At 43.5% G+C, this 23,493-nt stretch overlaps 1 protein-coding gene across 2 annotated transcripts; it reads left to right on the top strand.

Moving 5' to 3' along the window:
• Positions 1 to 5,789: 5,789 nt before the first annotated feature.
• Positions 5,790 to 22,660, top strand: perp (p53 apoptosis effector related to pmp22). 2 transcript variants are annotated; one of them, XM_088933920.1, is made up of 3 exons: positions 5,790 to 6,161; positions 16,835 to 16,975; positions 20,213 to 22,660. In XM_088933920.1, the coding sequence occupies exons 1-3, from the start codon at positions 5,960 to 5,962 to the stop codon at positions 20,425 to 20,427; spliced, it is 558 nt and encodes a 185-aa protein (XP_088790046.1). In that variant the 5' UTR covers positions 5,790 to 5,959; the 3' UTR covers positions 20,428 to 22,660. The 2 variants fall into 2 exon arrangements, with proteins under 2 accessions (XP_088790046.1, XP_088790045.1); XM_088933919.1 differs by lacking the exon at positions 5,790 to 6,161 and adding an exon at positions 9,532 to 9,921.
• Positions 22,661 to 23,493: the final 833 nt, after the last annotated feature.

Raw genomic sequence — 23,493 nt, 5'->3', positions numbered from 1 at the left:
ACCGTGTTTCTACCCGCCCTGATCCTGCTGTCTCTTCCCTGATGTCCTACTCCAGTCACTTCCAGATTATCCTTCTCGCATAGGGGCTTTAACAACACAACAGCCGGGTCAGACTCCCGTGACACCACGCCTGTTAGAATATGTACACTCAGGTCATGATGTTCATCCATGAATGTATTTCAGAACAAGCAATGTATGATCACTATGAAGTGTTGTCATGGGCCATAGGCAGATGAACAGCTTATGTACAGAAATGAAGATCCCACTTGTGTGTCGTGTGGCTAAAGTTGTAGAAGGTAGCTGTGCAGGTGGCCAAAGGCTACATTCCCATGGCTTTTAAGCAACAGCAGTGGTGTTTAGTGTTCTGGAATCCAGGCCAAGAAATTGTGGACTCAAATCCCAGGTGATAAACTGCTGTCCTACACTTGAGTAAGAAACTCCACTCAGAATCACCTCCATAAAAGGCCCTGCTCTATAAATGGAACTCCAGGTCATCACTGCACATGCGAATTAGATCGTCATTGAGTTACGCGATTAAGTAAAGGGTTAAATACAAAAATGCATGACCTGTGCCTTTTCCAATTCACGCTGTAGGAAATGTCAGCAACAACCCGCTCCTCGTCTCTTTAAACGATATCTGATATAACAATGCCGATCGGTCGACATGCTGACTGCAGTGAAGCAGTACGGTGGAGTGGATTCGAGAAGCCAGCTGCTGATCGGCCACTGGACTGTGTCCCTCCAGGACTGCAACTGTAGATCGCACGAAAGAGGCAAAGCTGTCAGGCTGTCTTCTCAATCACAGCGCATGGCTCTAAGATGTCTTCCAGTGGCGGGGGAACGGTGGGGCATTTTTGCTGCAGCGCTTCTCACTGGTTCAGTTGAGCTTTCTGTTTTTTTTATTTTTCGATATTGTTCTCTTGGGGGTAATGGGACCTTCTCTTGCTGCGCCCCAAAGTTCTGGAATTATATTCCCAAGGATATCAGGAATCAGCTTCCCTGACTGCATTGAAATCTAGACTCCAATCTAGATTTCACTTAGTGTCCGTGTCTATTCCATTTTCTGACTTGTGCTATATAAAAAGGTGCTATATAAAACAAAGTTGTTATTATTATTATTATGATGATGATGATGATGATGTAAGGGTCTAGTGAGAGTGACAGAGTTTTGCTGAGAGTTTCTTTTTACAAAGGATATGCGAAGAGTTCTTATCTAGATTTAACAAGTGTTGACCCGGAAAGAAAAAGCAAGAAGCCGAAAACACAGATGCCCTTCATTACAAATGCTATAGTGCCACCTAGTGGTGTTTACACATGCTCTACTGTCACCTAGTGGTTTTTAACTAGTACAGCATCGTTCTGTGCGCATATTCCCGACACGTTCAGCTGTTTTCAGAATTCCCCCCACTCTTACATAGACAGGTTTCAAGAACACAGTCTCTTCTCTTCACTCCAGTCTTAAACAAAGGGGGCAAATAGGAACACATGATAAAACTACTCGGGCCAAAAGGAAAAATGCCAAAAGGGGACGGAATACTTCCGGATCAGCAATTAAGCAAGGACCAGGGTGCACAAAGGGGAATGAAGAATTTGAATAAAAAGCACTTCGGTGCACGAAGGGTTGTAGGTGAGTGGAACGAGCTGCCCAGCTGCTAGAACTGATTCCTTCAGATCTTTCAGGAAGCAGCTGGAGGGGATACTCAGATGAATTGGTCACAAGTGAACGAGCAAACAAAATGGGATATATGGAATCGTCTCAATTGTAGATTTTCCTACATTCTCATTGCTATTTTGCAACACTAAACTCATGAGCATGACGTCCCCCCCGGTGCCTGTAGCATGTCCCCCTGATGACGCACTGTTCCCAGTGTATTGGTGACCGCTGGTGGGCTGGGCACACGTGCCCCGTCCTCCCAGTGCCGTGTAACGACATTTGCTGCACAGTGCAGTTCTCATGGGGTTACTGTTCTGAGTGTTATGCGCAGCTAAATAACCCCCCCCAGGACGATTGTATTTCTATGTCGGTATAGGTATGGTTCATGTAAATCTAAATTTGCGTTTACAAATTGAGTTTGCTGTAACGACCGCGGGTTTCGGTACGGAATGGAGCAGGCATGGGACTCAGGGAATGGGACTGAACAACACATTTATTAACTCGAACCAGGGAAAGGTACACACACAGGGACAGGGGTTACAGCGCTACACACACATACAAACACGAAGGGAAGAGGCTGTCTCCCAGCCTCCGCCCCACTATATACAGTCCCGTAGGCGCTGTTCTCAGCCCGCCTTGCGTGCGTATGGCTAAAGCGCCCTGCGTGGCGCTACATTACTAACATGCTGTTTCAAGTCCTTGTTGTGGATATCAACCCAGATATTCCAGACTAATTTACGTAAGGGTCAAATGCCTTGACAGTAACGCAGGCCCGCAGATCAAAGAGCCCAGAAGGAAACCCAGGTTGCTGCTGTAAGTGGCATTGGTTGTCCAGCAGGGGGCAGTCTCTGCGCTTGCACAACCAGGCCTCTGTAGCATCCCGCCTTAATTCAGTTGGTGAAGTTTTTAGTTGTCTGCCTGGTCTGCTGTGCAGAGGGCCTGCTGGTAGATAACCGTGTCACCCACTTCACAGCCTCCTCCTGTTTGTGAAGAACTTTTAGTTCTTGTGGGATGAAAAGCGCTGTGTAAGATGCAAGGGAGTTATTTTCAAGGAAGCAATCAACCGAAAAACTAAGGTTGCTGCTGGAAGAGGTGTTAGTGGGGCCAGCAGGGGGCGCTCACCCTGCGGTCCATGTGGGTCCTGATGCCCCAGTATAGTGACGGGGACACTAAACCACAAACAGGCGCCGTCCTTCAGATGAGACATAAAACCGAGGTCCTGACTCTCTGTGGTCATTGAAAATCCCAGGGTGTTTCTCGAAAAGAGTAGGGGTGTAACCCCTAAGGGTTAAGAAGTGTCCTGACCATATTTCCCATTGACCCTTATCAATCATGGCCTCCTGATAATCCCCATCTCTGTATTGGCTTCATCACTCTGCTCTCTTCCTCACTGAGAGCTGGTGTGTAGGGAGTGTTCTGGCGCACTATGGCTGCCGTCGCATCACCCAGGTGAGGCTGCACATTGGTGGTGGTGGAGGGGACCCCCATTACCTGTAAAGTGCTTTGAGTGGAGTGTCCAGAAAAGCGCTATATAAGTGTAAGCAATTATTATTATAATCATTATAACTGCAACTCGCTTCTAGCTGCAAAGCAGATTATTTCACCACAAGAGGGAGCTACTGTGTCTGGATCGCAAGCTAACTACCGCGTTCTCCTTGGCTTGTTTTTGAGTGATTATTCTGAAACAGAATTTGGCACTTTATATTTAATTAAAATAGACACGTTTACACGCACAGTAGGTGTGAAGTGGGTGTAGACGAGATTGATGACTTCAGAAACACGGGGTAAAGCAGATGTGGTGAAAATTGCTCCGAATTCATCCGAATTCATCGCATTCGCACGTGAAATAGAAGAAATAAAAAAAATCAGATCTAGATATGTAATGTAATGTTGCTTTATTGGCCATATACAGTTTCTTGCATTAGGAATTCATCTTTTCACATACTCCAGCTTGCTCTCCATGAGACACAGACACAGAGACAGGGAGAGAAGCTTGGGGTCAGAGTGCAGGGTCTGTCATTTATACGGCACCCCTGGAGCAGCTGGGGTTAAGGGCCTTGCTCAGGGGCCCAACGGAGTAGGATTCCTCTGCCGGCTGCGGGATTTGAACCAGCAACCTTCCAGTCACAGGTACAGAGCCCTCACTCAGATATGATGGGGTCCAGCATGTTCACATTGAAGTAACCAACTTGTTTCATTCGCTGGCTTCGATTTGTCTTCGTTTCATCACGTGCGTAACTGTTGCAGTGTATAAGGACGGGTATGTTTAAGATATAATTATAAAACAGGTCAAACATTCTGAAACTAAAAAATGTTATTTGTATTCAAACAAAGTCAGATTCTCAACAGAGTCTTGAGCATTAATTTACTTTTAAAGGGGAATCACTAGAACTGTTTGATTATTTGCAAAAGAAATGCCGATCTTTGTTAAATAATTTTTGTGAATTTCGAAATTCGTGTATAGAATGAAAAGAGGGGATAAAGGGTGTGAAGCTTCTGTCTTCTGAATAATCTAGGAGCCATTCCTCCTGTTACACAATTATTTTGTTGTTTTTTGTACAGTTATCACCACACATGTCCTGACACCTGTTGGTTTGTAACACAAACATCTTTAAGAAATCAAACGCCTCTAATCCGAGATCACAAGCCACGCCTTTCTATGCCCCTTAGCGAAATATAGAAAAAGATCTTCCTGTTTTATTTGAAATCGATTAGATAGTGGTAAACACTCAACGTCCAACATTCTCTGATTATTCCTGGGGAATTTCCAAAGTAAACATTTGTATTACGTGAACATTCATCGAGGGAGAAGAAGTAAAGAGTTTAATCGTGTCTTCTCATAGACACAGCAGAGAAAGCACACAGAGAAATGGAAAGAAGATCTGTGGCAGTTTTCGGAGCAGTCTGCCTGGGCTGACTTGGCCTGTGGTTGGGTAACTTGATTGAAAACCCCTACAAGCCTCACTTAGGGACTACGCCCAAAGCAGATCTGACCGGTTTGACAGCACTGAGCTGGGTGTGGCTGGAAGCCTGCAGGCTTCTCAAGACCTGTTTAGCCTACATTAACAGTTGCTACTGTCACCCATTGTTAAGAAACCTGGCTTTGAAAAATGCTGAGCTGAAACAGATGGCAGTTTCTTAATACAGCCAGCGCTGTAACCCTGTGAATTAGAGATTATACCCCTTTCTTTCACAGCTGAGGTGAGGCCCCCCAGAGCAGCAGGTAGTGCTATATTAACGAGACTTCATCATTACATTTCTAATACGGGCGCAACACAGATTTTCTTCCTTGTATTGGAAGTTCCTAATCTGGAGAAGCATCTGGGTTTGACTTGTAGACAGAATCATTATCTTCAAATTCTTTTCAGTCCTACATTGAGATCAGACAGATTGGCAGCAAATTTCAAACACTGGACGTGATTAAAATAAGAATCTAAGAATATTTACAGAGAAAAGGAGGGTGCTCAGCGCTTTGAGCTCATTTGCTTGCCAGTTGCTAATTAAATCCCTGGACCTCATCCAGTTGTTTCTTCAGAGGGGCTGGGGAGTCGGCTTTAACAACACGGCTGGGCAGCTGATGTAAAGACGTGTCTCCTGTGCTCAGGTTTAAATGCACTTTCCAGTAGTTTCTGCATGTGTTCTCTGGTTTGGGTTTCAGTGTTCATTCTTACAGTCAACAAAATAGATAGATTTATAGCACTCACTTTTCTGCAGGACTGCCTGCAAAGCCCACCAAACAATATTGATCCTGTACCAGTTCCCATTCAGCTGTCAGACTAACCCACAGTGCAAACTTCTCCAACTGTAGTTTACTTCGTACAGGAACCCACGATGCGCCTCTGAACCCCTGCAGACTGTAGAAAGTCCCATGCTCTGCGGCAAACGACAGCTGTGTGATGACTCATGTCAAATTGCTTTCCATTCCATCACCACACAGACTGGCAAACAAAGAGTTACGTGAATCAGTCTGACTAGGTGCCACCTGAACCTCGCCTCTCACTTGGCTCCTGGGCAGGGGAGAAGAAGAGAGATTTCTGTGGCCAATGACGCTTTGGAGAATGTCAGCCCAAGCCCAGCCCTGCAGGTAGCAGGCAGATTTTCTGCTTATATTTCATGTTACATGCTCAAGCAAGGCACTTGGAGACGAGGGCATCAGACGACACAGGTGCCAGGCGGAGACGGGCTCACGACCGGAGCTCTTTGAGAAGTGTGCTCTCCGAGGTGCCAGGCGAAGCAGACGGAGTTTCCCCTGACAGCTTTTCTGCGGCTCTTTGAGAAGTGTGCTCTTGCGGCTGTGCGCTGAAGATGTTTCGCTGCGGGATTGCGTACCCCCGGTGCAGGTGGATCCTGCCCCTCCTGTTGCTCTTCGCCATCATATTCGACCTCATCGCCATCTGCGCCACATCCGGCTGGGTCGAAAACGACTCCAGCACCGACTACGCCAACATGTGGAGCCGGTGCCGAGGTCAGAACGACAATTATGACTGCAAATCTCTGATGTCGGAATGTAAGTACAACACGTTGAGGTACTATTCAAACTGAGGACCTCCAAGATAGGTCACTGTAAATGGCAGGAGAAATGAAAGACGTGTCAGACAAGATGAAAATGAAGATGAAAAATGTTGCTTGTATTCAGACCCCTGAGTGCCATATTTAGTGGAAGCACCTTTGGCAGCCACTGGCCTTATTGGGTAGGTCGGCTGAGGCGAATTGTTTGCTCATGCTTCTTGACAGATTTGCTCAAGGTCTCTCCAGATGCTTGAGAATCACGTACAGGCAGCAGTTCCCAAGTCTTTATAGACTCTCAACAGGATTTGACTCAGGTCTTTGAGCCTCAAGAAAACTCACCACATTCCTAAGCCACTCCAGTGTAGTTTTGGCCTTGTGCTTTGGGACATTGTCCTCCTGAAAGGTGATGAGAAGCAGAAGTATATCATAACACTGACACCACCACAGTGGGGATGGTGTTGACTGGGTGACACACTGTTGAGTCTGAGTCCAATGTGACTCTTTGCATTTAGACCACAAAGTCCCAATTGTGCTACAGGTTTGGGGTTTTTCATAGGGAGTTCAAGTAGGTAGCTGTGTCAGCATGCGTAGGCTGCAAAGGAACAAGTAAAGGTTTATTCCATGCTGAAAAGAGAAGAAAAGAAACACAACATTTTGAATGTGGTGCCTCCTTCTTCTACACCTGAAGAAGGCTAACACAGCTGAACCGTAGTGAACATAGGTGCTCTGTTGCAGGATTGGAGATGGTCGGCTTTGTGCAGTGACCAAGATATTGCTGATTGAAGCATATTTGTCCCATCTCAGTCCCAACTCTAGCTCTTTCAAAGTCACTGTTGGCCTCACTGTTGCCTCCCTAACCAGTTTACTCCTTGTCCAACTGTGCGTTTAGGAGGAACAGCCAGATCTAGGCAGTGTGTGGGTGCTACATTTCCACTTCTTAATGATCAACTTCACTGTCCTCAAAAGGATATCTGTTTTTTTACATTTTTTATAGATTTTTATAGATTTCTTTTGATCTGTGCTTAGAGCAACAGGTGCATTTATTGTAATATCATGTGAACCATTATTATTGCAGAGAGGCCACTCAACTAATTGTGTGGCTGATTCACGTAATTTTGTGCACCTACATTAATTCAGGTTTTCCACAGCGGAGTATTTGAATTATCATGCAATCAAGACTTTTCCCTTTTTCAATATATTTATGTCTTTATTTCTGTTGTGTTGTGCTTTGAATATGTGAATTTCTGAATATAGCAAAAAAAATAATTTACTGACAAACAACACTATTTTTTCAGTCTATCTTAGGTCAGCCTATGTGACCTATTTTAAACCATTATCAAGGAACGCAATGGAATCTACTTTTTTATATAAACATGGAGTGAATTCAGCGTCCCGTTAAGAAATCGACGCTGCGAGCAGTGTATTCTTCTTGGGAAAAATACTTCCAACTTTTTTGTGGGTGTCCGGATGACATGGTTTCGAAACAGTAATTTACATTTTAACAAAGCTTCGGCGACGTTTTAGAGAATAAAATGGACATACAGTTTTCATTGTATTGAGCATACTGCACTACGTGGACATAATATATTGCATACACCCTGGACACATAGCAGCTCTATTCATATTGAGTTTTATTCCATTTCTATTACATTATTACCTATTATCATGTAACCTTATTTTCGTAACCTTAATTTTGTGATTTTTGGGATTCTTGTGATTTTTGGGATTCTTGTGAGCTCGCAGAAAAGACATTTCATTGCCAGCAACTACTGCTGCACTGTATTGTTGTGCATTTGATAAATAATCTTTGATATGATTTGATTTTTTGATTTGATAAGTAATTACCAACTCGCGTAAACAGTGTGCAAAAATATTTTTGCCAAGGAATATGTGCATATTGTAGTTACATTACCAAAAATGTTAATAATAACAACATTCGTTTCTAAATATTTGGGGTGGGTGGATGGGAATCCCAAACTACCCTCTAGGTGTCCGCGTTAGCATATGAAAATGTTGCTCTTAAATCGCCGTTCTCCACAAGCAGCCTGCGGGATTGAGTGCTGTCAGTACAGAGCTGGGCTAGATCTGGCTTTTTCCCATCATCAATAACACGAGGGTTACAAACAAAAGGAGACCATTCGAGATCTGGGGCTCGCTTGGCTGCTAGGAGCTATCTGATCCGAAGAGTATCGGCGGTACGGGCGGTAGTCTCTGAGTGTCTTAATTTTACTGTCTACACAAAACAAAAAAAAGCTGTAAAACATATGTAATGTAAAACCAGACCAATCTGTGTGATACTTTTTTTAGAAACTCACTACCAAAATACCCATCGGTTAAATCGGTTAAATCAGCACACCTGTAAGTAGGAGATTATTACTAAGAGAGCGGAAAAGTCTGGGACTTACTGAAATGTCTGTCTGGAGGTTCGGGAACCGGGAAAGTTATTAATCTGCTGTTTGTGATACTGCAATTGAGAATTTATGAACACAATCATTTTATTTAGACAGAATCAAAATGTACAATTAATTCTAACTTTGCGCGTTTTCCTCCCCCCAAAAACATTGTGTACATTGCACATCTGCTACAAAACTGACGATTATTCGGTGTAAAATAAAAACATCATTTTCCCCCAAACCTTTGTGCGTCTTGAACAGTTTATCCCAATTAGGTGGCAGAGCGTTATGTTACATTTTTTTATGTATAGCATGGTATATAAAATAATGTTTAGGTTAATACTTTTTAGACTACTGAAGATAAGTACTTCCGTACAATTTAATTTCCCCAAGCGATCAATCCTGGATTTAAAGTTCATGTTTTAAAACACGTTTTAAAATCCCCCCAATTATATGCTCTTGCCATGAAAGTATTGAGAAAAGACAAGGTAAAAAATAAAACTAGTTCCTTTGCTGTTAGCATACTGTATGTCATTTTTTGCTGCGATCAGTTTGCTCATTGTCTAATGATTACTCAGAGCACCATAGCAACCGCATTCCTCCGCCTTCCTGTTGGAAACTACATTGATAAGCTTTAGTTACACGGCCTGGCGCTTCTTCGTATGTAAGCGATACAGTATACGTTTGGAAAGCTGTCAACAATTCAGAAGTTGAATTAGAAAAAAGCAGTATCCGTGATAAGAACTTAAAATATTATATCTGCCCGTAATACGTTTAGATCCTGTTTCGTGGATTTTTAGAGCATGATATGCTCATATGACCAGGGTATTTACAATAAGTTAACTTTACAAAGGAAAACTGGCGGAGGAAGGGTTACCCAAATCAGCCTCCATGTAACCTGAGCCTTGCCCCTCGTCTCGCTGCGGGTCTGCGGAGCCGAGGTGATTATGCAGCGGATGACGCTTGGGGTGTGTCGACCCAGCCCAGACTTGCCCTGCGGGTCTCCGGCAGGTTGCGCGCCGGGGCGAGGCAGACACACACACACACAGAAGCCGGAGTATCTCGCCGCCGAGGTGCCAGGCGAAGCAGACGGAGTTTCCCCTGACAGCTTTTCTGCGGCTCTTTGAGAAGTGTGCTCTTGCGGCTGTGCGCTGAAGATGTTTCGCTGCGGGATTGCGTACCCCCGGTGCAGGTGGATCCTGCCCTTGATGTTGCTCTTTGCCATTATATTCGACCTCATTGCCATCTGCGCCACGTCCGGATGGGTGGAAGACGAAGCCGAGACTCACTATGCTAGTATGTGGAAGCAGTGCCGACCATTAGGCCGAAACAAAGAGTGGGAGTGCAAGTCTCTTATGACAGAGTGTAAGTAATAATATTATTGTCAATAATAATAACAGCAACAGCAACGATGGTGATAATAATTAAAACTTTTAAATGTACTGTTGTGAAACGCAAAAAAAGAAAACGAACAGACATACGACGTCCCTAACAGGTATACTCAAGACCAAAAGTTGAAATGGATCATGTTTTAATTACTTAAACAAAACAGTTTTTAGAACATCGTCTGAAAACTCGTTTTTAGTCCTGCAGCTGGCGTGTGTAGCCATTTTGCTGGGGTCTGTGTCAGCCGAATCAGTCTTCAGGTGAGGGGTGGAGATAATATGGGAACACTAGTAACCATTTTGTGTGATGTGTTTCTCTCGAAATGTGACCTTTTAAGAAACTTTTAAAATCCATCATCTACTGGTTTAGGGGATAATAGTCTATGCTGGTCCGGTTTGAAATGTAGGGGGAAATCGGACGCGTTCGTCGTTAAGATAGGCATGCTGTCTCTTTAACTTTTTAAAACTGTTTCGGTCGCGGGGGAATCTATTCTGTCCTTGTATCAGATTTCTGCTTGGAATCCTATTTCCGACACATTGCCAGCAAGGTGTATGTACCGAGCAATTTCTGCTCCTTCTACGTGGACTTAATGTAAACCGCTGTGCTACTAGTATCGGCAAAACGATTAGTCATTTTTTAACATAATGTCGTTGAACAAAGAAAGCGATTGACTGGACTGTGTAAATAAGACTGACTAAGCCAGTGCATGAAGCTGGACAAAGGCAGGGTGATCTGCGCTCTCGTGGACCTTGATCGCTCCGTGCCGCGCCTTCCCACCGCTTAGTTTAGTTAAAGGTGCGGACATGACCCGCATACAACTCTTCAGATGAAATGATAACGTCTAACAGTCTTCTTATTCACTGGAACCTGTTTGTCTCGCCTATCGGTTGACAAGGGGAATCAAAGCGCATTTGTTATTTTAAAAACCTGCCATTTCTGGACTACAATATTTTAAGTGAGTAACTGCGTCAGCAAAGTTGGCTGCAAAGGAACAAGTAATAGGTTTGTTCCGTGCTGAAAAGAGAAGAAAAAACACAACGTTTCGGCCGTGGAGTCACCTGAAGAAGGCTCCACGGCCGAAACGTTGTTTTCTTTCTTCTCTTTTCAGCATGGAATAAACCTATTACTTGCTATAATATTTTAATTTTTAAATTCAGACGGCGATGGGTAGGGTTGTAAGTGGTTCCCAAAACGAATCACGTTTTAAAAGACATTTAACAAGCTCGGGAACTGAATTGCTGGAAAGTAGCATTTAAAATTCTCACAACTGCGCGGGATGTTCATGGATTTAAATCTGCGCGTTTCTGAGCCGGGGCTCGTAAGGTTTCGGCCAAGACTGCAGGAAGCAGAGCTGCACTGGGAGAATGGTCTCCGGGCGCCCTCATTCCAGAGTGAAAATCGTGGGAAGGGAGGCTATCAGACAACATCAAACATGTTGGAACATTGCTCGTCTTTGCTTAGAAAAAAAAACTCTGCAAGACTGAAAGGTGACGCAAATAGCAACATATCAGGGCTGGGCTGGTAGAATATTTCTTTCTTTGAGGATCTGTCTCCTGTGTGTCAGTTCAGTGGCTGGTGTGAACAGGGTGGAGTGGCAGTGAGGGGAATTTTCAAACCAGTTCACTGAATAATGTAACAACTATCACAGTTACAATACTGTGGTGTTTGCCATGTGAGAAGAAAAGAGTGTTTTTTTTTTCCACTATAAGCAACAGGCCTCAGCTGGAAAGCAATTAGATGACACAGTACCTGATAGTACCTTTGATTTATCCACCCAGCAGAAAACCTTTCTGTGGCCTGTTACTCTTTAACGTGGTATGAGAGAAGTGCTATCTCATCTGATTTCAGAGCATGGCAAGAGAACAATGACTTCTGTCTCCCTTTCCAATTTCCAGAATTCCTCTTTCTCTGATTGCATTCTGTGGCTGATAAAGCCTTTGCAATTTGATTTGAAGCATTCGTTTCTCTTTTGGGATTTGTATGGATGCAGACACAGGCACTTCATTGATCAGACACACACACACAGAGCAGCGCAGTGCTGGGACTGCCCCACAGAACAGCAGGTCAGCTAAGTGGTTCACAAGCTTTTATACAGGTCTTGAAGTCTGCAGAGTAAGTGATATAAACAAAACTCATTGGATAACAAGCAAACGGAGCTGTGGTGGCTCAGACAGCAAGGGTGTCTAGATCCTGACCGGAAGGTCCTGGGTTCAATCCCACGTAGGGGCAAGTGATGTAGCTCTGATTCCTTCCCGATAGCTCCCAGGTCCACTCAGCCTGCTTTCCGGGGGCTAATCCTTCTGGGGGTAATAGGCCAGCCAGAGTGTGATGCTGACCACCTCCTCCTCCAGTGTTGGATGGTTGAGAAAAATTGTGGCCATTACCCCCTCCATGGGCTTTTATGGCCTGAAAAGGGATCTACCTGACCTTGCAAGCAGCCATATCACTCTGCAACTCATAGCTGGCAGCCCACTGAAGCTCCGCAGGTGTGAGCCTGGTCAGAACCTGGATGAGAGACTCCTGGGAAAAACTAAGGTTGCTGCTGGAAGAGGTGTTAGTGGGGCCAGCAGGGGGCGCTCACCCTGTGGTCCATGTGGGTCCTAATGCCCCAGTATAGAGACAGGGACACCATACTGTAAACAGGCGCCGTCCTTCAGATGAGACGTAAAACCGAGGTCCTGACTCTCTGTGGTCATTAAAAATCCCAGGGCGTTTCTCGAAAAGAGTAGGGGTGTCACCTCGGTGTCCTGGCCAAATTTCCCCCTGACCTTTACCAATCATGGCCTCCTAATAATCCCCATCTCTGAACTGGCTTCATCACTCTGCTCTCCTCCCCACTGAGAGCTGGTGTGTGGGGAGCGTCTGGTGCACTCTGGCTGCCGTTGCATCATCCAGGTGGGGCTGCACACTGGTGGTGGTGGAGGGGATCCCCATTACCTGTAAAGCGCTTTGAGTGGAGTGTCCAGAAAAGTGCTATGTAAGTGTAAGCAATTATTATTACCTTCCTAACAAGAGAACAGGTGATCATTCGTCTACTACAAGGAAACACCTGAACTTCACTTTAATTGATTACAGGTGCTTGTTTCCATTGGCCAAAACAGTGGAACACACTCAACAGCGTTTCCATTCCTGTGCCCTGATAGCAGTGTGTTTTCTCAAAATTGTAAAGACGTTTGCTCTGTAGAGGTAAAGAGACCCAAAGTAGATCTGAGAGCTGGAAGAAAATATCGGGACATGTGAATCTGACAGGGAGGGGAACATGTATCTGTGAGTTCATAGAATATCACCAGTCCCACTGGGGAAACCCAGACCAGTGACTACCAGAGTGGTAATTTTGTCTGCTTTCATTAAACTATATTTTTTAGGGGGAATATGTGTGAAGACAAAAACACTATTATATGATTTCCAAAAGGAAACGCAATAAAGAAAATAACCTCTCAAGCTTGTGATATTTCCATATCTCTGGGCAGGAAAGACAGCTGTAAGTAACATCTTGTTCTCCAGTCAGTCATGAGCAGTAACAAACTCTCTTTCAACCGCTTTCTCCAGAAGTGATGGTATCTGCTGCTAAATTTAGAGCTGTGTTTCGGAAAAACTTGGCACTACTGCAAAACAGTGAGAGAAACGAGCCTGGAGACAGATGGCAGGGTATGATGAAAAGCAGCCCCGCAGAGTTAGGGCGCAGTGTGGGGCTGTGGACTGGGGGCTCAGGCCCTGGAAGGGACACTGCTGTTGAACCCCTGAGCCACATACTTGATTTATCTCACTCCAGTAAATGTCCTGCTCTCTAGATGGATCTCTGGGTCATTGCAAATGAGAAATTAAGTTCTATTGACTTGCCAGATTTTTAAAAAAAATCTTGTTAAACCAAGTAATTTTCTTTACTGAACAGACCAAAGTGGCTTAGAGGTTAATAATTAAGATTTTATTTTCTGCAGTTTATTTTTCAGGTCAGGCATATCAAGATCTGATCATTTGCAATGAGGGTAAAACAGTACAGACCTTACTGGAATAAAATAAGCTATAAAGAAAATAGCTTTTTTTTCTTTTTTAATATTATATATCAGCCTGCATAGTTTAAAGGCATAACTCTTTACATATTTTGCATGTTCAATTTTAATGAAACATAGATTAGGAAAAATTGGGTTTATTTGGGGTTTTGAAAAGTGGGGGGCATTTGTTCTGGAGGAGAAATTTAGAGGCGCACCCTGAGAGCATTTTCAATGAGTATTGCTTTCTGCTTTCCTCCATTCCTTGCTTGATGATGGCTGCACAATGCCAGAGCACGGACCCTGGGAGTCCTACAGGCTCCATCATAGTAACCTTGGAGACTCTTCTTGCCATAGAGGAGACATAGTTCAGGCTGCCAAGTGCAACACAGGCTACGTGACCAGTAGCTTTTTAAGTTTGCAGTCTACGGCATGGTTCTGGAAAACATCTTACAAGAGATTAAATCTTACAACCAGATGAGGGGTAGGAGTTGCAACATGTATGGTTTGAAAAGGAAGGCAGGAAGTGTTTTGTTTAGGAATATCTGAATATGAGGAAACAGGGAGACTTTGCAGTTCGTTCCATTGCTGGTGTGATGAGCTGCACAATCCGGTTCAGTTTTTGCTTTTCCAAACCTGCCTACCTACCTGCTGCTGAGTCAATACTAGAGCCCACAGCTGGTAGAGCAGATCCCACCAGGGAATTGCATGGGAATCATATCCGCCTTTCCCAGAACAGCCCGGTGCACAGTTAAAAGCCAAAAATCGAAACATAAAATATATGTTAATGATGGGACAACCACAAACGGCAAACTGCTGATGCAGAGCAAGATGATGGTACAGGACTTGACATGCTGTGACAAAATCAGGTTTTTATGATGACGGCTGTCATGTCATGCCAAAAAATACTGCTCCATTTGGAGAAAACACAGTCAATAATGCAAACTGTTCTTCCTCAAAAAAATAAACAGAAGTTTGTTCAGCTTTCCCCCGTTTTCTGAAATTGTGGGAAAACCTTTGACTATTGTGCATATGTGAGTAGCCCTCTAACCTGGTGCTGCTAGCTCTGTATTTATTACAGTTAATACTTCCCATGTGTGGACTATCTTGATTAAATAATGGGTGGACATGTTATGAGAATAAACAAATTCTACACTAAGGTTAGACAAGACTAGAAATATTGATGCAGGATGGGAGTCAATTCCAGTCGGTCTATTACAAATCTCTCTTCAATCCAATTCCTGTTCCATGATATTCAAAACGGAAAAGAAAATGGAATTATGATTCCAATTCCTGATTCTGTGCCTGACTTTGGTGGGGGGGGGGAATGTACACTAACCACTCATTAAACACTACTCAATTTGGTATCATTAAATAAATGTATTTTAAAAGATTTTACATAATTCTAAAATACATTTTAAAAATAGAATTTTATCTTGACATGAAATTCAGTTGGCGAAGGCTGGGTTTTAGTTTGTTTCTAATGTTTTCTTTACTTTTTTAGAACTGATATAACTCAACAGCCAGTGCTAGAACTGTAACTAATGTACAAAAAGCAAGAATTAAGCGAACCTATAATGTTGGTTATTGTCATTATATTCTTGTTGAAGTCAGCAGCAGAATGTTTCTTAACTTATAGGAGGATCAGCATTGAACATATAGAGTTGTTAAACCGAAGGCGTTTTTCCAATTAGTTTTTAAAATGGCTATCTAAGGCATATAAGTATGGAAGGGTAAAGTTGTGTGTCAATTAATCCTAATGCCTAAAAACAGTAACACAACTCTTAAATACAGTATTCACAACATTATCTCTAATATTATAGATACAATTATTGTTGCTCATTTAACTTTGTAATTATACTTGATAATATATAATCAAATAATATATCATATGACAATATGATAATATATAATCTGGCAGCAAACCCATGTCACCCCTGGGCTTTTCATTTCTCTATGGGAAGAGCTGTGCCTGTGTCACTCAGGCAAGACAACGTGTTTCTGTCTCTCCCCTGATCTGACGAATAATTCAAGACTCATGGTTCCGATTCCACACCATGAAAGTCATTTAAACAAAGACAAGAACCCTGCCCACGAGATCTTGGATGATTAACAAACGTGCTCCTTCCCGAGTTATCCAAGTAACCAACTGCAAACCCCTGGGCAGCTCAGATACTCAGGAGCTGCTTTCCTTTACTAAACATGTTGGCTCTTGAGCTGTTGTTACTTTGCTCCTGGTCTCTCCTGGTATCATTTAAATGTAAGAGATGGGTCAATGTGCTATTTCACAAGTCTTAAGTATTTTGATATTTCTTAATATGCGTTGGTGATTTTACGGACCATTATAAGTCAGTTTAAAGGGACTAGGGATTGAACTGTGCATTAATTAACAGCTCTCAAGCTGCTGCTCTTGAGTCGCGTCCCAGCCTGGCATCGCCCTGTGTTTCTCGGACAGGCCACGGGGGGTCAGTGGTTTCTTCAGAGGGACGCAGTGAGTGGGCAGTCGGAGCCTGAGTTCGGACTGGGGAGTTTCTAATTCTCTCTCCTCGGCCGCTAATTCTAATCCTCTGTTATTCCTTCTAGTAGGCCTGCGCTGGGCAGACTCAGTTAACAGAGGCCCGTGCCAACAGCGCTGCGATGGGACTGTGGCGGGTTCTGTGGAAACAGTGATGTGTTTGCCCTAGATGTGTATCGGTCACCGAAAACATCTCTTCCTTCAAGAGCGCGATTACTGCGGCATTCCTGCCTGTACATCTGTCTGATCTTTAGTCTGCTGCATGACACAGTCCGGCCCGGTCTTGTGTGCAGGCTGTGTTTGTCTTAAACGCAGGAACGGAAACTATTGACAAGTCTGCTCGCCCTCCCCACTGACCCGGCGTCTCTCCTGTCCTGTGTGTTTGCAGCCTGGGCCAAGGCCGTGGCAGCCCTGATGATCATTGGACTGATCGTGCTGATCGTGGCCTTCATCATATCCTGCATGGCGCTCTGCTGCAACCTGATCGTCAGCCTTCTCCCTGTCGTGGGCACCCTCCTCTTCCTCGCCGGTAAGTTCTGTGACCGCATGCTCACGGGGCATTGAGCGGGGCTATCTGGACTCGCGCTGTACAGCCACACTGGACGACCATGTGAGAAGCAATCGAATTATTATTCCTGCATATGGAAAGCGCTGCAGTGTCATTCCCACAAGTTCACAGTTAATTACGTGGATGGTTTCTTATACCAGTATGGTGTCTCTGGCATCACAGAACCAGGGGCTGCCTCCGCTTTGTGTGGTTCAGTGATTCCAATTAAAAACAGATTGCCTCAGGACGGAAAAAGTTAAAATATTAAAAATGCTTGAAGAACGCAAGCCAGAGCAGACATGCTGAGGCATTCTGCAAAGCCTCTTGGTGGAGCTCAGCTGGATTGGAATTCCCGAGATGGACTTTTGTATGTTTATAATCGAGTTGCAACCAATTGCACAGCACAAGAAGGGACATGAGATGTGAAAGTACACAGAAACAGACATATAGCAATGCTGAGAGTATGACTTTTAAACTGTACTTTCTCACATAATTGTATTCCTAAACATAATATTGGATTCCATTGGGCTTGACTCATCCCAGAGTTTCTAGAAAGAAATATGGGGTTTCTGTTTTGACAGCGTGGCTAGGTAGCTTGTTCCACACTCCCAGAGCGTGTGAAATTATTTGATGGCTCTGACCAGGTAACCATCACTCACAGTGCTTTTATAATCTGATGGACAGACCACTGTGGGGTTTTTCTGCTTCTAATCCTGGTCCTTGATGGATCAGTTGGATTTGTGTGAATTTGGGGCGGTGCAGTGGCTCTGCAGCTAAGGCTCTACGCCTGTGGTTGGGAGGTTGCCGGTTCGTATCCCGTGGCCGGCAGAGGAATCCTACTCCGTCGGGCCCCTGAGCAAGGCCCTTAACCCCAACTGCTCCAGGGGCGCCGTATAAATGGCTGACCCTGCGCTCTGACCCCAAGCTTCTCTCTCCCTGTCTGTGTGCCTGTGTGTTTTGTCATGGTAATATACCTATCAAGGAAGCCACGAGAGAGAGTTCTCACCTGAGTAAGGTCTTTATTTCAATATTGCAATATTGGGAGCCCTGCTGTCACTCTGCCGAGTGCATCAGAGACTCAACTTGCTAAAGGCAGCCCAGGCTTTTTATAAAGATGTTGTAAAGCAGTGGAGCACTTAGTCCCTTTCTAATACTTCCCCTTTCCTTAGGACAAGAAAGATCACAACATAGGAACAATCACAGAGACAAAAAGGAAGCGCCAGTACATATTTTTGCAAAGCTCAGCAATTGCATTCGGCTAATTTGGTAATCTAGACAGTACGTCCTGTCCTGTCTTCTGACAGTCTGCATATAGCACAGCAGTTACATTTTTGTTATATATTTTCCTAAGGCTCCTTACATTTTAAGAATCAATTTACTTATTAGCTTTCCATTTCAGTTTCATGGAGAGCAAGCTGGGGTCTGCGAAAAGATAAATTCCTCGTACAAGAAATTGTATATGGCCAATAAAGTGATATTATCTTATCAGCACCACCCAATTCAAAACTCTGGTGTGTGTGGCCAGCACGCTGTCACCTTCATCTTCTCAGTACAAAACACAGATTACAAAATTGTATAATCCCTCTGTTACATAGAAAACATTTTTTTTTATTTCCATCATCTCTATAATCTCTATAAGCAGTATCAGCATTTCTTGTTGGGACACAGTAGCAGGTATATGTGGAGTACTGTGTAGTTCTAGCACTATAACCCTGACACAGCTTGTATCTTCACCGTTTTTAATTACTAGTCTGGACGTTAAACTCAGTCATCTTCCACCACACTTAAAAAGAATAAGACTCTGGCACATGGATCAGATGTAATCTACTAGACAGGATGTTTCTGAAGTCGTATTAGAAACCCCATGTCTATGGGCACTACAGTACACCCTCGAAGAGGTCCTGTCCTGCCACGTGTGAGCCTGGGTTCGCGACAGACTCTGACCGACACTGTAGATGACTGCAATTTCATGCTGCACCACTCCTGTCTCTCCAGACACCTACAGTTTTTTCTTATCTAGGGTGAGCAGTGAGTTCCTGGAATTGAAGGGTGTGAGTCAAAAGGAGCTACAGTTGTCTTCATCCCGCAGAGCAAAACCTGATTTGATTTGGTGTCGCAATGGAAAAGTGTGTGAGTGTGCAGGGGTGATCCGGAGTGATTTATGTCCACAAGTTAAAGCAACAAACAGACCAACTGATTTGACTGTGTGATAAGCGCTCTGCCTTATCGTAAACCGAGCCTCTACTGCTCCCATGGATAGATGAGTTTGATAGTGGCCAGAGCAGGCTAGGCACCCACTCCAGACTAGTGGAATAATACAATGTGTTCATCTTGGTTTTCACTTTTAATTTCCTCGTGGCTTCTCCATCGGGGTTTTTAAAGCTACAAGTGTGAAATGATGCGCTCGTAGCACTAATGCTTTTTATTTCTCACATTGAACCCTAAAAGAAAGAAGAAAAAAACAGGTCTCCCACTTTGCGTAGGATATATCAACAGGCAGCAGTGATAAAGCATCCCTTTAGGAATCCGAAGAATCTGGTGGCTCTTACTCCGCCCCCAGTATTGACCTGTGTCTCCATTCCTGAAATGTCCGTACCAGGAGGCTGCCTGTACTGGATTAGCCTTGCTGGGAGGCCCTCAGTGCTGTCATGAGGAATCTGTGCTGGACTCCCTTGGCCTCACACACGCCTGTCAGCTGGTAGCAAGCATGTCAGTCACACTGATGTGTGAATCCCAAAATAACAGCAGTTGCAGTGCTTCAAGGACAGCCACATAGCCTTGAATAAGAGCAACACTGCTATCTTTTTATTCTCCAGAAAAAATGTTGTCTGGATTTACTGTTAAATAAGAATTGCCTACTATATGTTTGCCACAGTACTGGACATCTCCCGCAGCTGTAGACTTTGCACAGTACTAGAGCGTTTTAATCGACCTGACCAAATTATGGAGTTAGCAGCTGGCAGCTGTAGAAATAGCTTTTCCTGCTGTTAATCAGCAAGATCTGTCTTATTTTTTTACAACTAAAGAAATCCAAGTAAAGAGCCATCAAGCATGAAAAAATGCTATCGCTAAAGAAAAATTACCAGTGTGCTTCATAGCATTAATCTCTCACTCACACAAAATTTGGGTCTTGTCTTTCTGTGGCGAATCGGGGCCAGGGTCAGCGCCGGGCTCTCTCTGGCGCTGCTCGTGACGAGCGTTTCCACCCTTCCCCAACAGTGATCCTGCAGTTCATCGCCCTGATCGTCTACCCCTGCAAGTTCAGCGAGCAGTTCATCTACGAGGGCCACTACGACTACACCTGGGCCTACGGCTTCGGCTGGGGCGCCACCGTGCTCATGATCGGCTGCGGGATCCTCTTCTGCTGCCTGCCGCGCTACGAGGACGAGCTATCCGGCATCGCCAAGACCAAGTACCTCTACGAGAGCTCGTAGAGCCCGAGCCTGAACTCTGCTGGGCGCGCCCCTCTCTTCACACGCTTCGCACACCGCCGTGTCGGCAGAGTTTGTTTTCCACTTCTCTTGTCTTTTCACTCCAGAGGAATGTGTAGTGTCTGCCCCCGGCTTCGGTCTTCGGTTCCTGGGAAGACTACAGAGTTGTTGTTTTTTTTTTTTAGCTGTAGTTTATTAAACCGCACAAGCCGGTGGTTGGAAGTAGAAAACAGAATTATTTCTGCTATTTACATCTCTGTACAGGACTTTATTTTTCCTTGGAAGTGGAAAACAAATGAAACTTTTGCATTTGGAAGAATGTGCTTTTTTACATTTTTATAAATAGTCTCGCTGCGTGTGGCTGTTTTACTTAGAACCTGACATCGAACAAGCACACTGGGAAAACCAGAATAACGATAAATAAATCCTTTATACTGTACAGGGAGGTGACTACAAAGCTGAAGAGGGTGTGAAGCGTAATAAAACTTTAGTTTCCCTATGGTGTGCTGTCAAAAAATGCACCCACTCTTGGCAGATGAATTGGCTGGGTACATATCGCGTGTAATAATTTTACAATTAAATTAAACGGTTTTCTTTCATCCACAGGGTCAATCAGTGTAAACCAATTTTTTGGAATGTTCTTGTTCTGTAGATGAGATTCATTTGAACAATAAACATTTTAATAAGAGTATTTTTATCTGTTTTCTAAAACGGGCTGTACAAGGCCATACTGATAATGTTGTGCTTTGCATTCTCATATCTTATGGAGCATTGCGAGTTTTTTGAATATTTGCCACAAAGGCTTAGATATTACTGCTTTTTATACACAAGGCTTTTGTACTCATTTCCTAAAGAATGTTTTAGTTACTAAAGTGTTTTTTTTATGTATTCTGGGGTTATAGAATAAAATCTTTTATTAGTTTGGGGTTTTGTTTTTTGTCTGTGGTCTGAAAAATGATATATTGTAGGTTTCCAGGCATGCAAATAGTCTCTGATCATTTAAAAGAAATAAAATAAAGTTTGGCTGCATTAGTAGGAGTGAAGTTAATTTTATCTCCAGTTGGTTTTAGCTGATATGAGACCCTGCACTGATTTTCTGAGTCTGACTCTGAGGAATTGGGATGTGGCAACCAAGCTGAATCATCTTCAGAGGAGGTAAAATCACTTCGGAAGCATATAGTGTTTCCCTGACTCTGAACTCCCCAGAAACTATTAACAGTTTCTGCAGTATTTCTGCTGCAAAGTGTTTTACAGCCCCTAAAAAACTCTGCTGCAAAGTACTGTTTGTAAGTACTATGCAAATTGTTGAAATTAACAAGTAAAGCTTTATTCCTTGCAGAGAAGAGAAGAGAAGAAAAGAAACGCAACGTTTCAGCTGTGGAGTCTTCTTCGGGTGTATGAAAGTTAATTGTTGAAATTAAGTTACACATCTCTTTCGTTCTGAAACAAAGTTAGCTACAGGGAAAGCAGTTTAAAACTGGCAGTATATAATTCAGTGACTTGAGGATGATCTGTAAGATACAGAACTGCACTCAAATCTACAAGTGTTTTTTTTATGCTGAGGCGTAAACTGTGGAGTCACATTGAACCTGCCGGTGAAACAGGAATACTGGGGCTGGGTCCCTGGAGAATTACCAGTATAAGGCAACAGATCTTCACGTAATGAACCCTGAAATCTGTAAAGGTACGGAGCTTCGTGAAGAAGGCTATGGGAATAATTAGATACATTTTGTCTCTTTTGAAAATATTGTTGAAGGGGAGCATTTTCAGACCTCTGTTGTATAGTCTTAAAATCATTTTCTACTTGTTTTAAATTAATACATAAAGTATGTTTAGACTATTTGCTTTAAAGATTTTGCCTTGCAGTGATTAACTAAATGGCAAATTAATAATCTTTGAAGTGTTAATTACTGGTTAAATATTAATCCATGCTCTGTATTATATTCAAGTTTTAGCAAATTTGTACTCAATTTCTTATTTCACTAATTCATTTTTACTTCCCAGATTTCAGTCCTGTTGTCGAGGTTTCAATTTAACATGTGAAATAATTGTTTCCAACTCTGTAAAGAGATCTGGGTTAAAAAGTGTGTATTTTAATAAATATTAAAAAAAACATACATTCACTTACTCTGGTGCTCCATTTGAAATTTATAAGCAAGACCTGTAACACAATTAAATTTGAAAAACCTTTAAACAGAACCTTGTCATTCTAAATAAACAAGTCTTTTAAATAACACTGATGCATTGGTTTTTGAAAAATATACACAGGTTTTTCCAATCTCTGCTTCCGTCAGTGGGGCTGTGGGGCTATAGTTTTCTTAAAGAAGTGAGTTTCTTCTGCCTTCTCGTCGCCCAGCTGATGGGGAACGATGTGGTGCATTCAGCCTCACCTGAGCTGGTTCTGCGCACGAGTGCTGATGTCAGTAGTACGAGCCGTCGCACTGCCCCTCGCACTAGTGTTGGGGACTCACTTGCTCTCCTGAGTGAAGAGACAGCCAGGCGTTCTCCCTCGCTACATGGGCTACTTGACCGACGTCCTGCAGTTTCGGTCAGTTAGTGGGCAATGATAAAATTGTACAAAGTAATTTGAAACACGAGCAGCATGGCGGAGCAGTTGTTGCTGCTTGGGCCCTGGGTTCCATTCCTGTGCGCTGTCTGCATGGAGTTTGCATGTTCTCCTCCTGCTCATGTGGGTTTCCTCCCACAGTCCGAAGACATGGTGGCAGGTCAGTTGGTTTCTTGGTGAACTGTCCCAGTGAGTGAAAAGTGAGTGTGTCTGTGTTTGTCCTGTTACAGATTGGTGTGTCCCACCTTGCGCCTGTGGCTTGCCAGGATAGGCTCAGTTTCCCAAGCTACCCTGTATTGCATAAAGCAGTTTGAAAATGGTGGATTTAAAACAGTAAAAGCAATTTGGTGATTGATTTTTTTGCTTTTGCTGTTAATGCATTTGTAACTTTGAAATATTTCATAAACAGCAGAACTCTTGGAAATATGATATGCTGCAGTCAATTGTAGCTAATGAAAGACTCACACGCATGAAAAGCAAACGGCTGGTAGACACTGGTTGTA

Source organism: Atractosteus spatula, chromosome 15 (genome assembly GCF_055471065.1).
Source record: "Atractosteus spatula isolate fAtrSpa1 chromosome 15, fAtrSpa1.hap1, whole genome shotgun sequence".
Taxonomy (NCBI): domain Eukaryota; kingdom Metazoa; phylum Chordata; class Actinopteri; order Semionotiformes; family Lepisosteidae; genus Atractosteus; species Atractosteus spatula.
Note: the sequence above shows the minus strand (reverse complement) of the source record. Positions and strands in the feature narration are given on the sequence as shown.

What these genes read in the sequence shown, in the direction of transcription:
- perp (XM_088933919.1), top strand. Translation starts at nt 9,714, where the DNA reads ATGTTTCGCTGCGGGATTGCGTACCCCCGGTGCAGGTGGATCCTGCCC. An exon ending in CAAGTCTCTTATGACAGAGT is followed by an intron (nt 9,922 to 16,834) that starts GTAAGTAATAAT and finishes GTGTGTTTGCAG; the next exon opens with CCTGGGCCAAGGCCGTGGCA. An exon ending in CACCCTCCTCTTCCTCGCCG is followed by an intron (nt 16,976 to 20,212) that starts GTAAGTTCTGTG and finishes CTTCCCCAACAG; the next exon opens with TGATCCTGCAGTTCATCGCC.